General features: G+C 45.7%; 1 protein-coding gene across 4 annotated transcripts in view; it reads left to right on the forward strand.

Moving 5' to 3' along the window:
* Window positions 1–27,701, forward strand: part of TRMT1L (tRNA methyltransferase 1 like) — a 1,318,548-nt gene that overhangs the window by 40,952 nt on the left and 1,249,895 nt on the right. For all 4 annotated transcript variants that reach the window (XM_069641040.1, XM_069641039.1, XM_069641041.1 and 1 more), the window contains one exon: window positions 2,029–2,175. In XM_069641040.1, coding sequence (XP_069497141.1) covers window positions 2,029–2,175 — 147 coding nt within the window. The remainder of the gene's footprint in view (window positions 1–2,028; window positions 2,176–27,701) is intronic.

Below are 27,701 nucleotides of genomic sequence, written 5' to 3' on the forward strand. Positions count from 1 at the left end.
CTAAGGAAAGTTACATTGTTTACTTGCTGTTGAAAAGTCTACTATTCTAGACTTCATTTGTTTGTTTCATTTGTCCCCATGTAAGTTCCAAAGCTTCAAAACTGTGTTGGAGACCTATTGGAGTATAAAATAGAACCAGGTTGTCGCTGTATAGCAACCATTAAATGGATTCGGAACCCAGTTTTGGTGCGAGGCCCTCACTGAACACAACGTCTCACAGAGATACAATAGCTACAGATTAAATCAAAGTGGTGCCAGGACGCTGCCTTTCCTTAAGCCATTCAAGGTCTGCACAATAACGGACATGCGTCCTTTGCCGTTTAAACAAACCTGTAGTGACATTTCAATATGGAAATCAATCAGTGGGCCTAAAAGTAGTTGTCTGGTGGGAACTGCAAGGCATATATTCATTTTTAAAAATGAATTAGCAGAGTTTGCTCATTAAAATGTTCTTGATTAGCAAACCCCATTTGATTAGCAATGTTAGACTAATATTTAAAAGTTGTTTGTTTGTACCCAATACATAAAACAAGCAACAATGCAGTATTTTTGTGTACCGCCGAAGACATTAAGTGAAAAAGAGTCAGGCCTTGCAAATTCTTTAAAATTCTACTAGACCTGCAGGTCTAGTAACTTAGTTTACCTACTCGACCTAAGAGAAATGCACTCAAACCCGTGGCAACAGATGACAAAAAAATGTAAATGCAATTTCTGTAAAATGGTGCAAGCCACCAAAAACCCACTGTTTGGTACACTGCTGCTGCATGCATTGTGAAACTTGTATTTGACATTTACTGCAAACAGAGTAAATATTTAAAGTTTCAAAAAACCCCTGCAAATGCTCCTCTCCTTCGTAAAATTCACTCAAACATGCGATGGAATGAATGGATACGATAAAAAGGCTCTGAAAACAGTTTGGCCACCTCTAATGTTGTGCGCTGTTATACAAGTCTATCATAAAGCCAAGTGAGCTATGGAGACTAAATACGGTGGATGGTATTGCAGCTGATTTGTAGATGTACAGACTTGATGGAACTAGTGATCACTACTTTGTGCACATAGCTAGCTTGTTTTGTGTATTCATTATGTAAGATGAAGTAAAGTAAGAGACTAAGCAGAGTGGATGGCATAGCAGGCAGAGAACTGGACAAATAAGGTGGAAAATTGTAGTTTGTGGCCATCTCACTTTCGGGGTATCTGGTATAAAGCAAGAGGGTGATGAGAGAGAATGTACAGTAGTATGGGTTTAGCTCATGGGTTAAGCACTAGTTGCAGATGTATGCAACCAAAAGGTCACAGAACTAGGTTTGCCATCAAAAGTATTTGGGTGTTTATTCATGTACATTTTCAAATGACAGTGTTTAGTTGTCTATAATGATGCATCTTTCCCAAGAAAATGAAATCTAGGTGACAGATTTAGATATACTAAACTTTACTGTAAAGCCTGTAGACACTGCAGTGTTTTACAGTAGCAATACTGCAATTACGCATCATGTAAGGAACAGAATTGCATGACTGTCTTTTGAAAAAATATAAAGTTAAAACCTACTGGTCTTTGCCAGACAGGATATAGTTGGTGTAATACAAGTATCATCCCGATTAGTTTGAGTTTACAGTTATTTGAAGAAAAATAATTCTTGAGTAGCGCTCCCACACAAGCCTTTGGCACTTAGGAGTGGAAGAGATGATCACTGCAGTGAACAGAGAAAAAAGGTGGAGAGAGGCCTGAGGCCAAGAGATGAAAGCATGGTGAACTGTGCTTTCATTGAACAGGGCAACTTTAATAGCTTTCTTTGCTACACAAGCGTACATTTTAATTGGCAAACCTGTTGAATTGCATAGCAAATTGCTATACGACACTGCTCATTTTATGCCTGGAACTATATTGGGCTCATGGTCTCCAACCCTCCCACCCCCTTACCGATTAAGCTCCTCCTGTGAATGTGATTCCATTAGCAAGGCCCATGCTGTAGAACATGAAGGAATGTAAGGTTGTCCTAACATTTCTTCTTGAATGCTTTCCTTCAGATTGTGTCTCAACATGTGACCTTGGTTTTGTGAATGAAATGGAACTTCTTAGCAAAGAAGACGTGAACGTGGAGGCGGATCTGGAAGATGCAACTACAGAAGAGAACAACTCAAAAAGAAGAGATCAGCCAATAGATGTGCAAAGGGGTGAGTGCTGGTGCTTCTACATCAGGACAATTATGCCTGTGTGTGCATCCCGAAGGGTAGGGTCAGCATATGTTTATCTCCATGTTTCCTCTAGTTTCATTAGGTGGAGTGTGACGGTTATTCAATTCAGTGGGGCTGGAATCTTCCTGTACATTTACCCTTCATTTTTTTTTCTTTTTTTAAATAGAGGTGCATGTGTTGGGCAGTAATGCCAGAAGTGTTGGGTAGTATGGCCAATAACCCCCCTTAATTAACCAGTGTGCTATGGGTATTGTGTTGGATTAACAGATCAGTGTGTGGTGCACCATCCTATTGCTCCAAAGTAAAAAACAAAACCAAAAAAAAGGTAGCTGTGGGTGTGGCCAGGCGGCACCTAATGAATATGTGCCTGCTGTAGGTTCTGTTGCATAACATCTACAAACCCCTGAAATGCGGCAGTATTCTATAACCCTCCCCCCCGCCGTATGGTGAAGCCTCTCTCCCCCAGGTGTCCGACTTGGGGGGCAATTTGGAGGTCTAGGGCTGTATAGCGCTGACTCTGTCCGCATCAACGTGGTGGCCTGCAAACATGGTGGCCTCTGTGGGATATTGAGGATTGGAACGGTGGTTGGTGGTGTTAAGGATTTCAATCAGGCGACGCACACCTTGGTCTCAGCCTAGTGTGTAGCGCACAACTGAGATGCCCTTCTCCTTATTTTATGAGAATTCTATTTGAGATGGTACACAATTCGTATCGCACCCCTTTTTTCAAATACCCTGGGTCACAATGGACCATGAACCAGGCCGGTTGGTGAAAATGCAATAGTTTATTTATTTTTAAAATTCAAAGGAAATCAGACAATTTTAATATGGGGCAGCAATCACCAATGGGGTGATAATTATATCAATGAAAATGGAAGCACTTGCACTTAATTAGCCTTCTCCTAGAACATATACAAAGAACAAGTGAATAGGAGCACTTTTTGATTTAGGATAGATGGCGCCCAAGGTAAGATTTCCCCCTGCAATGGTCCCTCACCCCACAATTAGATTCTGAGTGGATAGAAAGAAGCAGCAGGTAGTCGGAAATAAGTGGCAGAAAACAGAATAAAAATCCGACCTTCCCTCACAGAATGGATTTTAAACCCTTCAACAGCATGAAATGACACTTGGAAGTGGTTAAAACTTTGAAGTAAATATGATTTCTCACTAAGGCAACAATGCACAAACACCAGCAATCACAAGGCAATGGATCAAATGGAAGCATACAATTCGAAAATGCGTGGAAAGTTAAAACATGCTGCAGCCAAATGACACGTTGGAAAACTTGCAAATTATCTAATTCCCGTTTAAAATGCTGTTAACGGTTTCTATGAAAAATGGGTGAAATACTCTGATTTGCAATGGGTTGGGGGAAAGATGTATATCACAGGAACAAGACAAAAGTGAAAGGAGGTCTCTAGCTAAAAAACTGGAGGAGATATGCAAGATAGAAAAAGGCTTGATTTGAGTAAAATGAAGCCGTGAAATAGGAAAGATCAGTTGAGACAAGAACAGATTTACTTTAAACTAGACTATTCAGACTACACCGCCAAAGAGGAACACAGTAAGATCCAAGGTTGATTCGCAACTTCAACCTTATCTCCCCGGCGTCTAACCCTAAGCGGAAACTAGTCTGATCACTTAAAATATGACTAAGGGCTTTGGATTTATACAAGACAAAATTAATAAAGAGATGGAGGTAGCACTTTAAAAAGTCAAGGACAGGTACACAGATAATTCCAACGAGGGTATACATCTGACTGCTTGGAGAGTGGGCTAAGGACAAAGGCAAGGCCAGATAATCTGTTTCTGTGGGGTGGGGATTCTACTTTCTCCACTTTTGAGTTTTTGGGATTTTTGGACAGTCAACAAGGTCTGGTCACGACACGGCAGTCGTGCCTTGCAGCAAACAGCTGGGCAGTTCTGGTCACCGGCTGGCAAGGACAGCTGGGCAATTCTGGTCACTGGATACTTAAGGTCAGCGGGCATGCAGGTAGTGGCAAGAAGACGGTCTGGTTTCAGGATGCTTAAGGTACCACAGCTTCCCCTTTTTAATGGGATTCAGTGGGTGTTTCTGGATCTACGGCCTTGATGGAGTAGGAATCGGCTATCCTTGGGGTTTTGCAGTGGGCTCTGGAGTAGGGTCAGCAATGCTTTGGCCTTGTAGGAAAAATCTGGAATCAGCAAGATGAATGGAGATCCGGAACGCAGCGCAGGAATTCAGGAGCGGGTGTCTGTTTAGAGTTCTGGTAGTGGCTCTTATTTATAATGCATAGTTTGTTTGTTTATTGAATTTCTAATGTGCACCAGACCCAGAGGTAACCGGGCGCAGCAAGAGAATATGCAAGGCTTACAAGGTTACATAATGGTAAACAATAAAATTAACATGTGAGGGACAAAGTAGGTAGGGCTCAAATGCACAGGTAACACATTCCAAGAAAGTAATTACATCATGGTGTACAGAAATGTACCCTAGTTTACATATATAATGGATATAAAACAGTTATTTACATCATACTACACACTACTTTACACACTTGAGGGGTAGGGTGTGCTGTTGTGTAGGGAGTTGGAATAAGGTTAGTCTTTGGTCAGATTAAGGTGGGTAATGAGGTTCTTTCTGATGAGTGGGAGGGGTTGATCCGCTCTCAGTTCGTGTGGCAAGGAGTTCCACAGTTTGGGGGCCAACACAGGGAAACCTTTACCACCAATCTTGGAAGATTTGAATCTTGGTACCACCAGGCAGTTTGTATTGACGGTTCTGGTAGGCCTGCTAGAGGTTTTTGTGGACAGTTTATTGATTAGGTAACTGGGGGCAGCATTATGTAATGCTTTGTGTGTCAGGGAGGCGATTTTTAGTTGTATTCTGTTATGGGTAGATTTCAGTCATGTGCATTCTTTTATTAGTGCCTAGTGCGGCTCTAAGAGCGTTATTTTGTAAGATTTGTAGTTTTTGGATACTGGCTTTATTGGCGCTACTGTAAAGAGCATTACAGTAGTCTAACCTGGATAGAATTAATGCCCCGGCCAGTATAATGCATCTATCATTGGAGAGGAACGGCTTGCCGGCTCTGATGAGCTTGCATGTGTAAGCTGTAGTAGAGGCTAGGGCGTTCAATTGTTTATTGAAGGACATGGTAGCATCTAGATAGAAGCCTAGAGTTTTTACCTCCTTGGAGACTAAAATCTTGTTGCCGTCGATGATAAATGAAGCATATTCGTGCCCTAGTTTGGAAATGTTGGACGGGAAGCCCAGGATTATCAGTTCTGTCTTGTCATCATTCAGGCATAAGCCGTGTGTGACCATCCATGCCTGAATGATGAGGTAGATCCTATTCACCAGCGCCAGGTCCTTACCATGGTCCCCGGAAAGAGGGAGGAGAATCTATGTATCATCTGCATAGTTGGTGTAGATGATACCCAGAAGGTCCAGATCATCGAACAGTGGCTTGGTGAATGTTATACAGAGTAGGGGATACGCATGAGCCCTGAGGAACCCCGCACACGATTGGAGTGGGATCAGCTGCCGCTGATGGAGAGAAAAGTCTGATGGTTCTGTCGCTCCGGAATGATTCAATCCATTTACAGCATCTGTGGATAAGTGGGCGGCTGAGTCAAGGTGTCTACAGAGGACCTTGTGGTCCACCAAATCAAATGCAGCTGAGAGATCAAGTAACAGCAGTAGCGCCATCTTCCCTTTGTCTGTCAACTTATCGATTTGTGTTTTTAAGTCGATCAGTGCAGTTTCCGTCCCATGTAGCGGGCGGAATCCTGATTGTCTGACCCCCTAGGAGTTTATTTGTCTCGAGATATTTTTGTATCTGCGAGTAGGCAACTTTGCCCAGGATTTTGAGTAAAAATGGTACCGTCGTGATGGGGCGGTAGTTAGTGGCGATGAGTGGGTCTAGAGATTGCTTCTTCAGAAGTGGGAGAACCCAGGATTGCTTGAGGTTGGTTGGTACTCTGCCTGAAGCAAATGAAGCGTTGATCAACTTGGAAATGAATGGAGAGAGGTCTCTCGCAGCATCTTTTATGATGTCTGCTGGGCAGACATCACCTTTACAGTTTGACGGTTTAAGTGTTAGGATCGTTTTTTCAACTTCTATGATAGATGTTTTGGTGAAACGGAATCTATTGTTTTGGTCAATCATTTTTTTATTCGGTGGGAGAAGGTTCGTTGGCAATGGTAGGTTCAGAGCATCTGTCTTGTTTTTTATTTTAATTTGTAGGGCGTTTTTTTTATTAGTTAAGGCTTGTTGGATCTCTGAGCACCAGGTCTTATTTTTGGTACATATATCAGGCATGGAGATAGGGGACTCTAATTCTCTTAGTATTGTGAATAGTTCTTTCATACTAGAGTTTGAGTTGGCCATGCGTTCGTTGTAGGAGTTACGTTTTGCCAGACAAATTTCCCTTTTGTATTGTAATGCCATGGAGGTTAGCTTTTGTTTTGTTCTCACTAGAGGGGCAAAGTCGCCAGGTAGTTTCACATTTCCTTTTTAATAGTCTCAAATCCTTTAATTGAGGGGTGAACCACTTGTTGAGGTGAGCTTTGGCTTTACTTGGTCTCAGTTTGAGAGGGGCAACTTTGTCCAATGTGGAGAGCATGAACTTATTATATTCCTGCACTAAGGTACTTGGGTCTAGGTTGTCCGGTAGAGCATTTAAGGTAGATAGGGGAATCACACTATCAGCTGTGATGTTCTTTTTCGATCTGGTTGGACAGGGTGGCGCTGTTTGAGGAGCTAGGGTTGTAGGTCTGGTAGTGGATAGGATCATGGACGCAAGGGTGTGGTCAGTCCAAGATAGAGGGGAGATGGAGTTAATGGTAGCTGTACCATTATGATCAGCTACCCAGTTCAGCGTTCTTCCCTTGATATGGGTAGGTCCGTTTACTTTTTGGGTGATTCCTAAAGCATTAACAGAGTTGGCAAATTGTAGTGCCTGTTTATCCGACGGCTCGTTAAAACCTAGGTTAAAGTCACCAAGGATCAATACTTGGGAAGTAGGTTTGAGGTTACTAGCAAGTATATTGTCCAGGTCCTCCTCAAATGTTCCAGTGGGTCCAGGAGGTCTGTATATTACATGCATGGTAAGAGACATCACAGACTATGTGGTGGGGCAACTGGATTGGACAATCAATGTTGGCTGCCTCCTCTAGGATGGGACTCTGTTTAGGATGTTGCATTTTATGATGTGAAAAGACTTCCCACAGACCTTTTTTGCCAAATATCAGTCATAACAGAATTTACACATTTTTACAGTTGTGGCACTGTAACAAATCACATGGGCAGATTATATATTTTATGTAGAGCCTAGCCGTGGGACCTTGTTTCGCCCTTCTACCAGTTTTTTGTGCTTTTCAGTGAGAATTAGATTACTTAAAATTCTATAAATTTATACATGGGTGTGGATTATCATTAGGCATGTAAGTATTTAAGTTTGCAATGGCATTGTGGATACTTTCTTTATAATACCCAATTCCCTGCCATTTCTATTCCCAAGGGGTCAGAATGTTGATGTTAAAGGATATTTGTACCGTGCACTATCGCCACCGGAGTGGTTCCCTGGCGCTCTGGCGGCTCTGAAAGAGGGAGAGGGGGGGATGAGTTAGTGGGAATGAGCTGGAAAAGTGCAAGATAGCAGTGATGTGCTGTTGGCAGCCTCAGCCCGGTGGGTCCGTTGGCTGGGCTTGGGGTGTTATACGGTCGATATTCGTCGTGTGCTGTTGTGCAAGTCTATGCGCGGTTTGTTTTGTTGTTGCAGTGTATTGAAGTTTGTGTGGTTTGCTGCGTTTTAGGCTTGTGGTTGTGTTTGATTAGAGTTTGAGAGGTGTATGCAGAGGGATGAAATTGTTAGTGGATTGGTTAGTTGGCATTGCTGTCCTTGAAATTATGTCTAGGTGTGATGCCTGCTATTACATCGGAGTGTGGAGCTTGGAAATTTTAAGTATTCTGCCTAGATGTGAGGCAGGCTAGTGATCACGATTCCATTCTAGTATTGCACTTTTTATCATTATCACTTTTTTGTCTAGATGCGACGCAAGCCAAGGCTAAGAATTCAATCTAAGTGTGGCACATGCTAACATTCACATTTCTATCTAGATGTGACGCAAGCCAAGGCTAAGAATTCCATCCAAGTGTGGCACACTCTAACGCTCACATTTCCGTCCAGATGCGACGCAGGCCAAAGTTAAGAATTCCATTTAAGTGTGACACATGTTAATATTCACAATCCTATATAGATGTGACGCAGGCTAAGGCTAAGAATTCCAGTGTGGCACGTGCTAACATTCACATTTCTGTCCACATGTGACGCAAGCTAAGGCTAAGAGTTCCATCTAAGTGTGGCACATGCTAATATTATTACACCTGTCTAAAGGTGACGCAGGCCAATCTTGACCATTCTTTATAGGTGTAGCACTAGTTACCATTGGCTAGTATGTTAGTGCGTGATGCAATGCGATATTTACAGTCAAGCCAAGAGTGGATTTGGGCTGGTGGTCACTAATCTCTCTAAGCTTGCATGTTGTAAGTCTGTCAGTCTACGTTATGGAGAGGTAAGGTAGAGTGGCGAGGGCTTTCTGGAGTAGAGTAATTGCTCTACACCCCACCCATGCCACACTTAGTTTTGTTGGTGTCTGTTGGCTGCTGGGTTCCTTTGCTTCCACTGCTGTCACCTGCAGACACCTCTTCGAGCCGCCAATGCAGGAGCCGCCCTTCGCCTCGAGGCCCTTACCCGAAGGGGCTGCCGGGCAGTGGGCTGCCCTGGGGTGCCCTTGATGAGGGTGCAATGGGCCAATCAGGGCCAGTGGGAGCTGGGGGGTAAGGGAAGGCCGGAACTGGGAAGCCCGGGGAGAGACCGCACTGCCGCCATGCACCGCATGCTTTTTAAGGCACTGGCGCTGTTTTGAGGGGTTGGCTGTGGCCATGGGGCAGAGATGCAACTCACCTTGCCTGGGGTTTTCCAGCGAATGGCGCTAATGCCGCTAATGCCTCACTGTTCGCAGGTTTCTAGGCCTGTGCAGTGGAAGGGATGGCTGGGCCAATCGGGGCCAGCGGGAGGCGGGGATCTGGGAAGCCCGGGGAGAGACCGCACTGCCGCCATGCACCACGTGCTTTTTTAAGGCACAATGTCTTAAATTATAAACCGCAAAATCACATTTAAACAGTGACATTTTCACATTTTTGCAAAGTCCTGCTGCAGAGAGAAGTCTTCAAAGTTTATTTATAAAAATAGTCTCGGGAAACAGATGGGCTGTATTGTTCCCCATATTTGGGCATAGCTTCCCAAGCTACCCCCTCAGTCCAAGGTTGTCACAGAGATTTCCTTTTGAAGCTTCTGGTGGAAGTCACTAATAGGTGTGATATTTCACTTCACACTTTGGTGTCCTAGAATTCTTTTGTACAAGGCTGGAGCACAGACAGCAGTCTGTCCAACCTAGTTATCACTTGTGTGTTCTGGAAGTTTATGGTGGTTCCCTTTTTTGTTTCTGGTATCCTGTCAGCAGAAACCTGTCTTTGGGCTTACACCCTCCCCCCCGCCCCATATGCAGCCACTGCAGTTTGATTTCATTTTATTTACTTTTGGCTCTGAATTGGAAGAAAACCTGCTGAATAGAACCATCTCATAGATGTATCTTCACAGCACAACCCCCCTTTCACATTGCTAGCCAAGGAGAAGTTTTTGTTCAACATTGTACTTTTTAAAAAAATAACGTTTTTTTTCTTTTGCAAAACCCGTTTTGACACATGTGGAGCCAATGTTGATGGGATTTATCTTTCAAACTCGTTTTTTTCCCCCATCTGCCTTGCCAATATTGTTTTACAGCCATAGTTAGTTTCTGGTAGGCATCCGTTTTGCTCGAACCACATATGCACCGACATAGCCCAGAGCTGGAGTTTTTTTAAATTTCTGATCCTTGACACTTTTTAACTCAAAAAGTGAAGCTTTTGCCGTGCGGCTGAAAATGAAGTTTCTTTGGGACTTTTTCAGATTTAGCTTGACAGAGCCTGTCATTCAGTGGTCATGCTTGGTTTTGCTGAAGCACAATGTGAATGTGGAAAAGCATAGCAGGATCTTATTAATAAACTATTGTGATAAGAAATCGGAGGAAAAAGAGCATCAGAGCGGCATTATTTTTAAATGTGAATAATTGCCTTTTTCCATGGAGCTTTGGGCTGGCAGCAGAGCAGTGCTGCCTTTTCACTCTCTTTCTTTTGTATATGGAAGAACACGCTGGCAGGCTTCCTCAATGTTCCCCCTTGTTGCATCCTGCCCAATATGTGCTTGGCAAGATGGTGCAGCCATCTTTTTGTCGCTGCAAAGCGCAGTTTTGAGGCCATGGCGCTCACAGTTTTAGTTAGTTTTAGTACAGGAGCAGATGCGCAGCTTGGTGATGTGGGGGGGGGGGGAAGTACTGCTGAGTGGGTAAGTATATCCCACAGTGTGAGACCCAGAGGGCCGCTGTGGCGGATAGTGGGGCTGTTGCTGTGGTGGCCCGACCGGTGCTAAGAAGCAGGTCCGAAGCCTTGAACCCCGGAGCAGCCCAGAAGACTTTCTGGGGGGTGCCTGTGATGGAGTGTCCTGAACCGCCGGGAGGCGTGATTGCGGAAGAGCGCATCAGTGTAGGGGGGTGGGGGCACACTCCCGAGCGCTGGACCGTCAAGTGTGCACCATCTTCTCCCCGCATCAAAGTGGCGTAACTGCTCCTGTCTATCTCAACACATTAATGAATCACCAAGGATTTTCTACAGAAAAGCACCAACCCTGAAAAATCTAATTTGTCTTACCCATCTTAAACCAACAAGATCTCATGAGTCTACTCAAACATAAACCAATCCATGGCACATACAAATGTGGAAACTGCAAACTTTGCCCACTGATATATATGATATGGCATTTGTAACGCGCCTATACACAAGTGTTTGAAGGCGCGACGAGGCAGAGAGGGGGGAACAAAGGGAAGACAGACAACGATCCTACTAGGCCAGGTGTCATTCGGATCACGCAAGTGCAAGGGTAGAGCGGAAGGGAAAAGTTCAAGTGGAAAGGGAGAGGGGAAAGTGCAGTACAGGGGTAGAAGAATAACAAGATAAATAATACGGGCCAGCTGGTGGCAGGTGCAAGGTAAGTGCAGACACGTGCTGGGAAGGGGGGCTGTAGGGATACAGAAACAGTCCCGCAGCGCAGGGTTGCCAGGGAGGCAGTGCAAGGGGAGAGTGGCTGGGCCAAGATCAGCGATCGGTGAGAGTGGCCCAGTTGCAGAATCAGTGCAGTTTCAGTAAGGAATTTAGCAGTGGAGAGAGGGAGAGAAAGCAGAAGCAAAGAGGAAGGGTTTGAGGTGCTTCCGGAACCGCAGATGGTTCTCAAGTTTCAGGGATGCAGGAAGGCTGTTCCAGAGGGAGGCCCCTGCCGCGGAGAGAGATCTACCCCCAACTCGTTGCTTGGATAAGCGGCTGACCCTGAGGGAGTTGGAGGCGGATGAGCGAAGAGCTCGAGAAGGAAGATATTTAGGAAGAGAGAGTTGAAGGTATTTTGGCCCCAGGCCCCAGAAGGCCTTGTGGACAATGCAGAGGGTTTTGAACTTAATCTTCGCAGCCACTGGGAGCCAGTGTAGAGATTTCAGCTATGGGGAGATACAGTCCCTGGGCTTGAGGCCAAGGACAAGTATCGCAGTCCTGTTCTGGATGAGTTTCAGAGGGCGGAGAGTAGAGGCAGGCAGATTTAGATAGAGGCTGTTACAGTAGTCCATACTGATCGTTAATGGTATGAAGAAAATTGAATTGCAAAGAAAAATCAGTGAAATAATTAATTCATTGTAATGGCAAATGTGTTATTTACGCAATCCAATGTATATGCATGAAACCATACATAGGGAGCCCCATTAGATGCCTAAAAACAAGAATTTTTGATTTGAACACTTGGGGGCAGTAAGAAATCAAGATCTCAAATACCAACTAGCATTACATTGCATTATGGAACATCCAGGACTTAATGTGGATCAACTAAAAGTTTATGGTTTGGAGCGAATAAAGGATCTGCCCAGAGGTGAAAATAAGGAACAGACCTTAAGACAGAGAGAATCAAAATGGATCTGTTTAATGGATACTTGTGACACAGGTCTAAATTCTGACAATGAGTTCTTTAATTGGTTGTAAGCAAACATATCTAATGATTACATGACAGCCAACTATTGATGTCAAGAAGATTAGCTAATTCACGTTATGTTTTCCTTTGTCCTCTGCTGTCTTTATTCATTCTTCCTTTCCTCTTTTCTTTCTGTTGATGTCTCCACTAATTCCAAAGGGTAGTTCATTTTTATTTCTAAAAACCCTGATTATGTAACAAATGTAACAAATTTTCCTTACGGTCATTTCAACTGTATTGCTAAAAATTCGAATTTTGTTATAACTTTAAGAGAGAACATTGCCGTTCAAAAATGTTACCCTTAAATTTATTTCAGTAATAAATACTATTTCAAATTAGATATAAAAAGAACATCAATGTTAAATACTTGCAACTTAATCTTCATTAGTATAATTTTGCCTGCAGTGGTAAATAAGATCCATTTGTGAACGCAAAATCGGCAGAAAAAATGGCCGATACAATGCAAATACGTGATGACGTAATCGCACACACGCTCCACGCGAGCGTGATGACATCATACACTCGGTCGGAAAGCGTATTTAAGCGCGGGTCACAGTTGCAATACTGTGCAACAATCTGATGCGCCTGTAGAAGGACAATCGTATCCCCTCACCTATACTGGTTATTTAAAGGTCTAGAATGCTATAAGGTAAGAGCCTCATTCCATTTCAAGTATAGCTTTATATACAAATAAAGCAGCCTGTTGCTAATTTGAAGCTGCTGTTCTACCTTTAAGTCTAATAACTTTTTTGCAGTTACAACCACAGTTTAGCTTTGAGGTAAACAAATCTTCCTGTTCTACTCTTTCAGGCCAGTGTATTCAAAATACTGGACCCTGCAGTAAAAACGTCCGTTAACTGATTTCTATAAATAAACCAATCAGTGCAAGACAACATAGAAGTGGTGAGTGCCATCAAACAAGCAGAAAAAAATGTAGATTTAATAGTTATAGTCTCTTTCCTTTTATTATAATTTTTTTTAATATAAAATGCACCTGTAACTCTATAGCCTCTTCTTATTAAACCCCTTTCTTTGTTATTCAGTTTAAGAAAGCTTTCAAGCTATATCCATTAAGTTTGTACCTTTTTCTTTAAGTTACCTTTTGGCTTTCTAAATGCACTTTCTTGTTTTTCTTAAACTCTCCCTGAGGATCCCTTTTGATCATCAAAAAGGGTGAAACACGTGTAGAGAGTATGTAAACACTGTGAAGACCAGTGTGGAAATCACTATCTAGGCTCTCGCCATCTAAAGTTGAATATTACCTCTGGATTGGCACAAGTGGGAATGTACAACTTTATTGAATTTTCAAAACTCTATCTCTGGCAATCAAGATAATGATACATAACCAACGCTGACAACCAAACACGGACATCTTCTACTTTCACTAAAATCAATAATGAATTAGCCCAAAGAAAAAATTCCTTTCTAATTGATTGCCAAATTATGAATGCTCCTGTGGATTGGTCCCGCGTCTCCCAGAAGTGAGGAGAGGAGGGGGCACGGTCCCGCCTGCACGGCAGAGGAGAGCTGCCGCCAGCGGGAATTCGGGTGGCCTGGGCCCTGAAGAAGAAAGTCTGCTGAGAATGCTGTTTGCAAACCGAAGGAAGCCCTGCAGTGTGTAGCTGCACATAAGGCAAGGCGCTTCACCCGGCTAAGGAAGCTACTGGAAATGCACCTGCAGGGATACAAGGCACACCCAGGGTGGTAATATCTGTGCCCCTCTGGATCTAGAGAATACTTTGCCCTCCACCGACTATTGAAGGAATTCATAGGTCCTTGTGAGTCAAGGCCATATATATATATATATATCCATAACGCCACTGGTTGTGATCATTAACATCATAGAGAATCTGTGCCGGTTGGCGACGTCAACACAGTAATAGCCAGACAGCGCTGTTTGGGGTTCCCAGTTTAGGGTGGCAGGCAGACAGACACCTTCTAAAGAGGTAATTATATAACTTTCATTGTGACCCTAAACCTGTGAGAAATTAGAGGGCGCTCAGTTGGACTGTGGGAACCCGAAACAGCCCTGTAAGTATCCCTGGATGAGACACTGCAGTTAGACCCAACCTGAAAAGAAGCTTTGTGTGCCCGGTGGATTCCCGTCCCCTGAGATATCGTTGAATTTCTGCAATGATGGCTAAAGCGGGGACCAAAGCCAAAGGGGGCGACATCAAATTGCTGTTAGGTATGCCAGATAAAAAGGGTTTTCGAGAGATCCGCAAAGAGGTCCATTCTCCCCCTCCGGTGGCTGCCCATGTAAATCCCTTATTCACCAAGAAGATATGATGGACATGCTGGCCACCCTGAAACATATTACAAGGCAGATCAAATATACGAGAGACAATCTTGTCAAAAAAGTCACACATCTGAACTCGCACTTAATGGGACTGGAAGAATACGCTGTGTGAGCAGGCGCATTATCGTGCCAAATTGTCAAACAGGGTGGTAGGCATTGAGGAGCAGCTCGACCTGATCTGGGCTAAACAGGAGGATTTAGACAACCGGTCAAGGAGGAATAATGTCCACATACGCAGAGTGCCTCGACATATGTAAGATCAAGACCTGACTGAATATGTCCGAGATGTGCTCCGATCCTTAATGGACCTTCCGAAGACCAGTGTTGGAGCCCGATAGAACGCATCGCGTTTACTCTTCAGTGCAACAATGGCATAACTTACTTCCAGATGTGCTCTCCAAGGGTCCATTACTTTCAACTAAAAGAGGAATTCATGAGGGTGGCCCGGAAGAAGTAGCCTGTGGAATTCTGCGCGGCAAAGCTCTCAATGTTCTCCTTGTTCCAAGACCTCTCGGCTCGGACGCTTAGAATAGGAGGCTGCATTTAGTCACGGCCTGGTTACAGTCCCACAACATTAAATATCGCTGGGGCTTTCCGTGCAAGCTGCGATTTGAATTCCGGAACCAATGATGCGCTATCAGCTCGGAGGAAGATGTGGATTTGATGGCCATCACAGGAGATCCGGTCTCGGAGAATGCAGGGAAGGAAACTGATGCATATCCGGAACCTAGAAGCTGCTCCAGGAAACCCAGAAGGAGGAATTTGGCAAAGATTTCATCTGACACTGAGATGGGGCCTTCCCACGCTGTCGGGGTTGACGTAAATGTTATTTCCTTTTCTTGTTGTACGGTTGAGATTCGGAAGGGGCTAAAAGATGTCACGAGAGAATTACGCCCGTTAAAGTATTTTTTTTTTTAAACAATTTTATTTAATTTTATTCAAAAAATAACAACTCAAACCAAACTTACAGTGGATGCATAATGTAAATCACAAATAAACATACAGTGGGCTGGAATACAGCAATTTATCTCCCCTTCCCTGCCCCCACCCCAGCCTACTCCCCCTCATTGCCAGTCTCTCCCTCTTGCAGTAGGGATTCCTCCTCGACAGAACTCATTGAGTCTCCATCACACGAAGGCCCAAATGGTTCAACAATCAATTGCCTCCAACCCGATAGGGTTCTGGCTTCTTCTTCTATCTCCCCTTTAAACGGTTCCTGCCATACCACTGTTTCCGCCTCCGCCCACTTCTGTAGATCCCTCCACCACGTTTCCATTTTGGGCCTATGGCATGCCTTCCAACCCATCGCAATCCTTCTCTTCGCTAGGACATACGCTAGATCTTTCAGCTTGCTCACATATTTAAGCTTACGTGATCTGGGAAACCCTCCTATCAAACAAGCCCATGCAGCATCCACCTTCATGTGGATCCCCTTGTCTTCCATTTTCTGTGCTATGTCTCCCCAATATCTCTCGATCAATGGGCACGCCCAAAACCTATGCTCCATTCCCGCATTTTCTTCATTACATTTAGGGCACACTTGGCGTCCGTCGTTTTTAAATTTAGCTATCTTTTGAGGCGTCAGGTATGCCCTGTGAGTTATATACAACTGTATCTGCTGTAACCTACCATTTCTCGATACTTTTTTATGATATCCTTGTGCTCTCTCCCACATCCCATGACTCATAGGGGCGCCACTTCTTCTTCCCAGTCCAGTCTAAGTTGCACCACCTCCTTGAACGCTTGGGACATTATCATTTCATATAATCTAGATGTTTCGTGTCCCCTTCTGCTATGTCATATATCGCATCTATAGTGGCGTCCGGTTCCTCCACCAGTGCCACTTAAGACCAGGTATCCTTAATTCGTTGCACCACCCCATGATACGTAATATATTGCCCCACACTCAGTCCCATTAGCTCCACCAGCTCCCCAAATTCCAATATCTTACCCTCCGGCCACACATCGCCCATCGTTGTTGCTATACCCACCGATTCCCAGTGCTTCCTAATCATTAACCTCAGTTGCTTTTCTCTTCCCACCACTGTGACCAATGGGATCTGTGGAGAGCACGGGGTTGGCTTTTCCATTAACCGGCACGCTCTTTGCCACATCACCCACCCAAGGCCCATCATCCCCGGGCGGCCTTCCAACTCCGATTTAGGCAACCATATCATCTATTGTAGAAAGTATGGGGCACAGTCCCTCTGAAACAGCCTGTGTTCTAAGGTGGGTTCATCAGAGAGCCATTTGGCTACATATTGTAATTGGCTCGCTACATAATAGATTTCCCAGTTTGGTAATTTAATGCCTCCTCTCTCGTATGGATTTTGTAATTTCCACAGGGCTACCCTGTTTCTTATCCCGTGCCATAGGAATTCCCTGCATATGCCGTCCAACCTAGCAACGAATTTCCGGGGTATTGAGTATGGGATGTTCGCGAAGCAGTGCAACAATCTGGGCAGCGCCACCATCTTGAGCATAGCCCCTCGTCCCAAGATTCCCAAAGGGAGCTTCACCCAAAACTTCATACTACTCTCCAGTTTCTTAACTGATCTTTCCGCATTATGCCTATGTTCAGCTTCTACCGTGTGATATGTCTACCCCAAGATATTGGAATGTGGTAACCTCCCACGGTATCATGCTCTACTGGCAGCCCTCTGTATCTACCCATCGGAACATACAGGACTTACTGGGGTTCACAGCTATGACTGATAGTTCTGCGAACCTCTTCATCACTTCCAATATATATTGAAGGTTCTCTTCTGGGTAGCGCAAATACAGTAACATGTAATCCGCATACAGTGAGATTAAATGTGGTGTCTCCCCAACGACAATACCTATTGCATCATATTGCTGCCTTAAATAAATCGCCAGGGGCTCCAAGGCTAAAATATACAGCATGCGGGACCATGGGCACCCCTGTCTAGTATCTCTACTGAGTTGCCATCTTTCAGAAACTACAGCTCCTGTTTTCACTCTAGCTAATGGTGCGCTGTATAACAGTTTCACCCATTTTAAGATGCCCTGGTCCCATGCCATAATTGGCTAGGGCCGCCGTTAACCAGGGCCATTTGACCGAGTCAAATGCCTTGATCGCATCTAATCACTCGGTGGAGTCGCCTAAGGTTATTTGAGATGTTTCTATTCGGGACATATCCTCTCTGGTCGGGATGTATTAACTTATTGATGACCACCTTCAGTCTATTTGCCAAGACTTCCGTTAGAATCTTGCTGTCTTGGTTTAACATCGACATGGGCCTGTACGAGCCACAGTCCCTACCAGGCTTATTGGGTTTGGGAAGCAGTATAATGACCGCCTCACGTAAGGATTCTGGTAATCTTTCAGCTTCGTATGCCTCGTTAAGCATCTCCAGCAGTCGGGGGGGGGGGGGGGGGAGTACCTCTGTTTTATATGCTTTATAGAATTTGTTTGGGAGTCAATCAGTTCCCGGGGTTTTGCACATGGGCAGTTGCCTCACTACCTCTTCTAGTTCCTCCAGAGTAATCGGGGCATCTAACTCCTCCCTCTCCTCTGCACTGATCTTTGGTAGTCCGATATCCTCCAATGTATCCCTTATCTCTTCACTGTTGCTTCCTGTCCCATCCTCATACAGGCATCTATAATACTCTGCAAATTCCTGATTTACCCCCTCTTGTGTGTCTGCTATGCTCCCATCTTCTTTCACTATAGTTCTAATTGGGGGCCTAGTGGTCTCATTTTTATATAGCCATGCCAGGACTCTCCCTGGTTTGTCCCCTTCTGCATGTTGTCTCTCTATATACTTTTTGTAATTGAGGTTACATAATCTATCCCAGTATACTGCACATTTCTGTTGTAGGCCGAGTACCATTTCCGTGTCTTCCTTAGTGTTGCTACCCCTTTCTGACACCCTTTCCAGCTCCTTTTCGGCTTCCTGCAACTCGGTCAGGATCCCATCCTGCAGTCCCTTAGACTTGGCTATGGCAATCCCCCTCACCACCACCTTGAAGGCTTCCCAGAGTGTGCCCGCTGTTTTAACACTGCCAGTGTTTATCTCAAAATAACGTATTTCCTCTTGCATATCCTCCCTGAATACGTTGTCTTTGAGCGCCTCTGCACACACTATCCCTCACTATCCACCTGATCTACAGACCACAGGGTCCACTTGGAACATTCGAGGAAGATCTACACAACCTAATCTCTAACAATGCGAAAACCACCTCACAACTACTGCTACTAGGCGACCTCAACCTAGGGTTCAACGACCCAGCAGACTTACATGCATCTACCATAGCCAATACGATATCATCACTCGGACTCTCCCAAAAAGTCAACCTACCCACCCACCTGAAGGGTAGAACCCTAGACTGGGTTGCTGATGCTAATTGCTCAGCGGTCATCACCGCCACCACACCACTACCCTGGACCGACCACTCGCTGGTCTCTTTCAACTTACTGACCTCTAGACCAACTACCACCACCGTGTCATTGGCACCACCCTGCCTCACAAGAAACAAGAAAAATATTTCAATAGAAAAAATCATCCCAGCTATCCTTCCAACCTTAAACACATTACCAGACAATCTAGACCCCAACACACTAGTCCACGAATATAATAAAATCATGTTATCCACCATGGACAAAATTGCCCCACTCAAACTTCGCACCAGCAAGCCAAAAACCCATTTAAACAAATGGTAAACGCCCGAACTCAAAGCCCTCCGCCTAAAAAAGCAAAAATGTGAAGCTGATTGGAAACTATGCCCCTCCAGTGAAAAGAAAGCCATCCTTGACACAATTTCTCGTCATTACAAAGCTGAAATCTGCTTAGCCAAACGGAATTCCTATAACATCCGCATTGCCAATACCAATTCAAGTATGAAGGAGCTCTTTTCCATACTGAAGGAACTTGAGTCACCCATTGCTACACCCGACACCTGCACTAAGAACCAGACCTGGTGCACAGACATCCAACAAGCACTAGCAAATAAAATAAACACCTTACAAAACAAAATTCAACTAAAAAAAGATTCCCTTAACCTTACTAACCCTCCCATACCTCCACCCATTACCTCACCAAGTACACACATCAACTCGTTCACCTTCTCTAAAACCACCGCCCTGGAGGTTGAGAAAATCATCCTTTCCCTTAAACCATCAAACTGTAAAGGCGATATCTGCCCCGCACACATAATAAAGGACGCAGCCAGAGACCTGTCGCCCTTTATCTCTAAACTCATTAACGCCTCTTTCTCCTCAGGTAGCATCCCCGCCAATTTAAAACAATCTTGGGTGCTCCCCCTCCTCAAAAAACAAACGCTTGATCCCCTCATCCCCACTAACTACCGACCCATCACCACGGTACCCTTCCTACTGAAAATCTTGGACAAAGTCGCCTATGTCCAGATTCAAAAATACCTAGAACTGCACAAGTTACTAGGCTCCAGACAATCAGGTTTCCGCCCACTACACGGCACGGAAACAGCCCTCATCGATCTGAAAACCCAAATTGATGATCTGAGGGACAAGGGCAAGACAGCACTCCTCCTCTTACTTGACCTCTCCCCGGCTTTCGACCTCGTCGACCACAAGGTCCTCTGCAAACACCTTGACTCAGCTGCTCACTTCTCCCCAGAAGCTATCAAATGGATTGAATCCTTTCTGAGCGAGAGAACCATGAGAGTCTTCTCCCCTTCAGCAGTAGCAGACCCCTCTCCTATTACTTGTGGAGTCCCGCAGGGCTCATGCGTCTCCCCTACACTATATAACATCTTCACCAAACCCCTGTTTGACGATCTGGACCATCTAGGTGTCGCCTACACTAACTATGCTGATGACACTCAGATTCTCCTCCCACTTTCAGGGGATCACAGTAAGGACAGAGAGTTGGTGAATAGGGTATATCTCACCATTCAGGCATGGATGGCATCGCATGGCCTATGCCTGAATGATGACAAGACAGAGCTCATCATCTTAGGTTCCCCCGCTAATATCAACAAACTAGGCCTTGATTATGCCGAATTCAACATAGATGGCAATCTCATTAGAGTATCCAGGGAAGTAAAAACCCTCGGCTTTTATCTAGATGCCACTATGTCATTCACTAAACAGGTCAACTCACTAGCATCCACCACTGCGTACACCTGCAAATTAATAAGGGCAGGCAGACCATTCCTATCCAATGACAGCTGCTTCATCCTGGCAAGAGCACTCATACTATCTAGGCTCGATTATTGTAATGCCCTCTATAGTGGCGCTAACAAAGCCATTATCCACAGGCTTCAAATCCTACAAAATAATGCCTTGAGAGCTGCCCTCGGCATTAATAAGAGAGATCATATCTCTTCCACCAGACGCCAACAGAAATGGCTCTCCACAGACAACAAAATCAAACTAAAGTTAGCCTCCCTAACCCATAAAGCCCTCAACAATGCCGCCCCCAGCTACCTGATGGACAAGGTAAAGAGAAAGTCTTCCATCCGACAAACAAGAACTATCTATTCCAACCGCCTGATAATTCCCAGATTCAAACTCTCCACCATTGGTGGGAACAGTTTCCCGGTGAAAGCTGCCATGCTCTGGAATTCTCTGCCACACAACCTAAGAGCTGACCAACCATATCTACACTTTAGAAGACACCTCATCAGTCACCTTAACTCCAATAACACTAGTATGTAGCTGCACTCTCTATACCTAGGCACAGATAGTGATACCTTGTTCGCGACTTCGCCCTCGCCTCTAACAGCCCTTACAGCACACATCTGTACACTTACCTCCTGTATAGATATTGACCTTTTATGTATGAAGATCTGTATACATTTCCATACTTGCTATTCCTATAATCCTGAATATTTTTTTATCAGGAGTACCCGCCTCTAACAGCCCTGTACATATTTGTATATTTGTATATTTACCCCTGCATAGATATTGACTTTGTATGTATGAAGACTTGTACATTTCTTATTCTGTAATTATGATTATCTCTCTCACTACCTCAAAGTGTATATTTCTGCAACATTGTAAGCTTCGAATTATCTTCTGCCTGCGCCCTGTTGCCCCTGGGTAACGTGCGCCATACAAATAAATAAACAAACAAACAAACACATGCGCCATGTGGGTATCCTTCCCCTCGGGGGTCGGTATTGCCACACTAACATCAATGGCGAGTGGTCCGAGAGGACCCTTGCTTTGTATTCTGCATGTGTTATTTCAGTCATTAGTTCGTGCGTGACAAACACATAGTCTAGCCTAGTATATAGGCCCTGACGGGCCGCATAGTGTGAGTATTGTCTATCCTGCGGATGGCGTGACCTCCATGCATCGTCCAGCCCAAAATCTGCCAATAATGACTGCAATGCCTTCGCAGTCGGAGTGGGTCTGTCTACCTTAGCGTCTCATCTATCTAGATTTGACTTTAATACGCAATTAAAATCACCCCCCACAGCAACGCCCCCCCCACACTACCACTGAGTTTACCATAGAGGGTTCTAAAGTATGCAGCCGTGTCCTGATTTGGTGCATAAACATTTACAATACATATCTCTGTTTTCCACCAGCCCTTTCATAACCACCATCCTGCCGTCTGACTCCGCTGCAGAGTGCCACAACTGGAACGAGACATGTGGGGCCACCCATGTAATTAACTCTTGCGTAGGCTGAGTATGCTGACCCTACTACCGTCCCTTTCCACTTCTTCCGTATCGCTTCCAATTTTTCCTGTGTTAAATGAGTTTCTTGTAACAAAGCTATGTCCACTTTCTGTCTGCGCAGGTACATCATAACCTTGTTTCTTTTCAAATAACTATTGAGTCCCCTAACATTCCAAGTAACTATTTTAAGGTCTCTCATGGTTCATATCTTTTTTCCCGGAGTGTAGGCTCATACCCCAACTGTACACCCTCCCCAACTACAACAAACCACTGCACACAACCCCTTCCCTCCCCCCTCCCTGCCCTACCCCAACCCCAACAGGTGTCCAGCTCCATTCCTGGATCTCAGGCTCCCCCACGTTTGGTCCTACTCTGGAACACCCAGGCCAGGAACCCAGCAGGGAGTCACCGCACTATCGGTGACCTAACTAAACTCTAAATGGGGGTATAAGGACTAGCCCTGCGAGGCTCCTCGACTAAGCAATAGTCACAGTGCTCACGGATCATGTTCCTCTCAAACCTGTTCATGCCAGCCCATACGCTGCATCATTTAGTATAATCAAGTCCCATAGTCTTAATCCACGACACCTTCAGGTGCCCCCCCTGCACATTACTTATCTCTTCCTTCTCCTTCTCCCATCTGGATGCTCGACTCCTGGGGTCAGCTTTGCATGTCGAGCCACTCCATTGCTCCTTCCGGTGTTTCGAAAAACAAGGTTCTGTTTTTATGGAAAACTTTTAGCTTCACCGGGTAGAGCAACATGTACTTGTGGCCCGCTTCTCGCAGTCTTCTCTTGACAGTCCCAAAGTTCATACGGATCCGTTGCACCATCTAGGTCTAATCCGGGTAGGCAGTTATGTTTGCTGTCCCTCTTAGTATTGTTCCACCCTTACGGAAGTGTTCCAGGATTCTTTCTCGATCCCAATAGTTGAGGATCTTAGCGATCACCGGCCTAGGTGGGTTGCCCGGCGGCGTCTTCTTCGTTAGAGCCCTATGCGCCCTTTCTACCGCGAACCCCTGGGACCAGACTCCCCCGGTTATCTCCTGCAGCAGCATAGATTCAATAAACTCTGTGGGGTTGGGACCCTCTGCTCCCTCCGGCAAGCCAACGATGCGGAGATTATTCCTCCGGGCATGTCCCTCCGCCTCCTCTGCCCTGTTCTCTAGGTTGCCCACGCGCTGCACCAGGGCGTGAAGTTTCCGATTTGTGTGAAGCACAATCCGCTGTGTTTGGGCCCACCTCTATCTCAAGGTACTCAGTGCGCTCTGCCAGTGACCGGACGTCTTGCCGGAGCAGATTCACTTCTTCTTGCACCACCCCAACTTTGAGCTCCAGCGCTGTTTTCAATTTGGTCACGGCCAGTTCAAGCTTGGTCTCCCAAGCCACCTTCAGGTCAGCGATCGCGCCAAGGACCTCATGGTTCGTGCCCATGGTGGCCACACCCCCAACGTGGGCCCCTGTTCTTACTCCTGGCCCCTTCCGGGCCAGGCGGTGTCCTGGTGTATATGTCTAGCGTAGGCTGCTTGCCCTTCAGTCTTGGAGGTTTGTTGGACATGGCGCTGCGGCTAGAGTTCGTAGGCGAGCCCCAGCGGGGGCAGACTTCTGTTATCACCTGAGCCCAGGGGGGCCGCCCCAGAAGTATCCCAAAACTACTTCTTAGTTGCAGGAATGGATTGTGCCCTCCCACGTAACCGTGTGTATCCCAACTTCGACTCTGCTAGCGGCCTCAGGCCAGCGGGTGCGTTGGCTGTATCTCTACATGATTTATGGCGCTCAGTGCCCAAAAATGACTGGGCACAGCCCGATCGTGTCGGGGGTGTCTCCTGGCAACTTATCTCATTTCCAGGATGGACTGTGTCCTCCCATGTAACCATGTGGGTTAATTCCTTCCCACCACAGCTTCTATGGTGGTCAAATTTTGCTGGGGACTGTACAAAGTCCCAGGGAGGTGTAGTGTGTGCACTTCCGTGTTGCAGGCATTTCGATATCAATTCTGCCCAATGTGGCGCCCTGTCGTATGTCCGCTGGGCCAACTCATGTTCAATCTCGCACAGTGTCTGATTAGCCCAGGGTGCCACGATTTCTTGATCTCGGGTGTCGGGCCATGCCCATGGTCTCCACAGTATCCATTTTCATCCTGGGCCTACCGCCCACCGGTACGTTGGCTGGCCAGTGTACTCTCCCCTCTACCATGGAGTGGGGGAGCGTGCACTTTGTTGCAATGCCGCCAGCGCTACCCGAGCGAGGGGGCGCTGTGCTGCGGCATTTTCCCTTCTGAACTGTCCCACGGTGTGTGTACCTCAATGCCTGTTTGATGCAGGTCCCGCTCCATACGGTGTGCTGCTTCGGGCCCTCGTGGACCGGCCCTGCTCAGTTCGCCTGGATGCACCCTTTTATCCTCTGGTGTACAGTTCTAGCGGGCAGGGGCAGATAGCTGCATCCTTTATAGCTACAGCGTGTACAGTGCTACGAGCTTCAGTATCTGTCTATCATTCTCAGTCCTGATTCTATTTTCACTGTTCACTTATCTCCCATACTGCTTCCTTTCTGGTGTAGCTACAGATGTTGTGAAATGCCGGGCCCACCGTCCTTTACCTCTCTGTGGCACATGCAGCGCTGCTACTATGTTGCGCTCTGCCTCGGCAACACCTCCAGCTCCCGAATGTCATTTGTTGCGCCCAGCGAGTGCTCCGCTTGTTCTGAAGTCGTGCAGCGACACGCCGTGGCCTTCGGCTTCTGGACGCGGGCTGCAGGAGCCGCGCACTCGATCTGCTGGTCTCTTCACAACCTGCCTGGGCACAATACTGTCCACCGCCGCACGCATCCGCCGGTGTCCGGTTGCAGGGTCCGGCGGGCAAACGAAGCCTGAGGTGCACCACCACTACTTCACTTAGTGCCGCACACTGTTGTTCAGAAGTGGCACAACATCGAGCCCACGTTGTTTATTAAGCCGCAGCTATGTTTTCTCTTCCAGCTCCGTTTGTTCGCATCGCGGGAACAGAAATATTTCTCCACATTGGGCTCCTTTGTTGGCTCTGCACGGCCGCCATTTTGGGTCTGGGATCACAGGCCACCGCAATCTCAATCATGCTCAGAACCGCTGTCCTGGTTCAATCCGTGGGTTCCCGATGCTTTTGGAGGGGGATTAATACTTTCACATGCCTGCCCCTGCGTTTTCGTCCGCCGCGGGCTTCTGTGTATGCACTTTTACGGCGGATCACTGCAGCATCATACGGAGCTCCTCTAGGAGCGCGTCTTCTTACATGGCCCTGTAGCCACACCCCCCATGCCCGTTAAAGGTTATTACAAATGTATGAGGAATTTTGTATGTTTGGTTGTGATTTTTATTGCTATCCAGTGGGTTATTTTTGACTTTTGTTTGGTCACACGAGGGGTCTTGGTAACAAATAGGAGCAAGTGTCTTCTAAGAGTGATTTCACAATTGCTGTTCTGGCTTGCTCAGCTAGACATCAGCCTGTGATGGAGCATGATGGCGTCCCCTGACTTTCGCTGCTTGACCCTGAATATGAGCGTTCTTAATTCACTGGTAAAACACAAGGCATTGTTGCACAGTCTCTTCTCTTTAGACACTGCCCTGATTTTCCTAGAGGTGACCCACCTATTTTCAGGAGATGAAAACGATTGTGTAATATGCTATACCCACGTATTTTGCCTCCAGTGGATTTAAAAAGGGGGGGGATTGCCATCATTTCCGCAGAGGCTTTCAAGTGAAGGTGTTGGGGGTGTTGCGAGATAAAGAGAGATTCCTAATGCTTAATATCCTCATAAACAACTACGATTACGCTAGCAGTCCTATATGGCCCGAATGAGAAACAGACTGCTTTCTTGGTGTGATTCTCGGATACCCTGGCCGAGTTTGCAGCAGGTGAAATTATCCTGTTGGGGGAGGGGGGAATTTAACCGTGTTGTAAACCTGGATATGGACAATTAGCCTCTACCCCAATGACGAACGCAATTTCTATGCCATGATAACATTATTACGAGAACACTCATTGAGTGAGACGTGGTACTTCTTTCATCCTGGGGAAAAGGATTATACCTTCTATTTGGCTGTCCATAAAGGCTTCTCTAGGTTAAATATGTTTCTGGTTTCCAACACTCTCATCCTGACAGTTAAGGTGCTAAATATTCTACTGAAAGCCCTGTCAGATAATACTCCCCCACCCCTTTAGGCTCGCATTAGATTGGGTTCAGTCCATCCCACAGCATGGGCTACCATGGAGTCTTAATGATTCTATACTGACGGATATTGCTTTGAGGGCCCACATTGAGGAAGCAATAGGAAATTATTTCCAGGAAAATGACATTGGGGAACTGGATCTTCTGACAATATGGGATGCTGGGAAGGCGGTGCTGCGGGGGTTGGGGGGGGGGGGTCATTATTGAACGATCAGTAGCTGGGGTGAAAGCTCCTAAACAACAAGCAGTGTTGGAAGGCATAGTCCAAGATAAAGGTAGGGAACATGTAGCGAAAGGTAGCCAGCGGTCCCTGTGAGACCTCTGGGTATCCAGGCAGGCCTTGGAGGCACACCTGATGGTAAAAGCTGCCCAATGGATTTTCAGGACAAAACAATACTTTTGTTCTAAGGAGAATAAGGCTAACAAACAGTTGGAAGCCAAATTAAGGAAAGTGGCCACTCACAATTACATAGGGGCATTCAGGGACACAATGGGGAAACTGGTTATCACAGCAGAAGAGAAACTACAGGTATTCGAGAACTTCTTTCGAGGTCGAGGGAACCCAACTTACCTTCATGCCTTTATTCACGGGCGCAGTCGCCACAGGTTTTTGAGGAGGCTAGAGAGGCACTGAACGGGGAAATAACCATTCAAGAAGTATCCCAAGCAATTCGCTCCCTCCCAACAGGCAGACCTTCCTGCCCGGATGGCTTCACTAACAAATGGTACAAAACATTTGTGAGCTCTCCAACACTGCACCTCACTAAACTCTTTAAATCTTTCTTAAAGGCAGGGAAAGCAAGGCATACATTAGTTTTCAGAAATGGTCAGCATTCGGTAATACTTTTTATTTTTTTATTAGCAAACAAACTTCTTTGATTAGCAATTTTGTACTCCTATTTTAAATGTCACCCAGAAGTTAGTTGTACCTCAATACATAAAATTAGCAAGAATACAGCATTCCTATGTACGTATGAAGTAATAAATTAGTGCAATGAGTGTCTGTAAAATGTAAAGGTTCACTGCATGGTTGGACCAAAAATATAGATCTGCTTTAAAACTCATGCAGCAGTTAGTGGTGCACAGTGCAGTGTCCATCAAACTGTCAACAAGACCTCACCAAAGACTCAATTGTGCGTGTGCCATTTTTATTTTATTATCCAGTTTCATTTTGCTAGTGTTTGGCATAAAACGGACACCAGCAACTGCTCAAGATGAAGACG

The sequence above is a fragment of the Ambystoma mexicanum genome, chromosome 1q (genome assembly GCF_040938575.1).
Source record: "Ambystoma mexicanum isolate Mex_15411 chromosome 1q, UKY_AmexF1_1, whole genome shotgun sequence".
In the NCBI taxonomy this organism is placed as follows: domain Eukaryota; kingdom Metazoa; phylum Chordata; class Amphibia; order Caudata; family Ambystomatidae; genus Ambystoma; species Ambystoma mexicanum.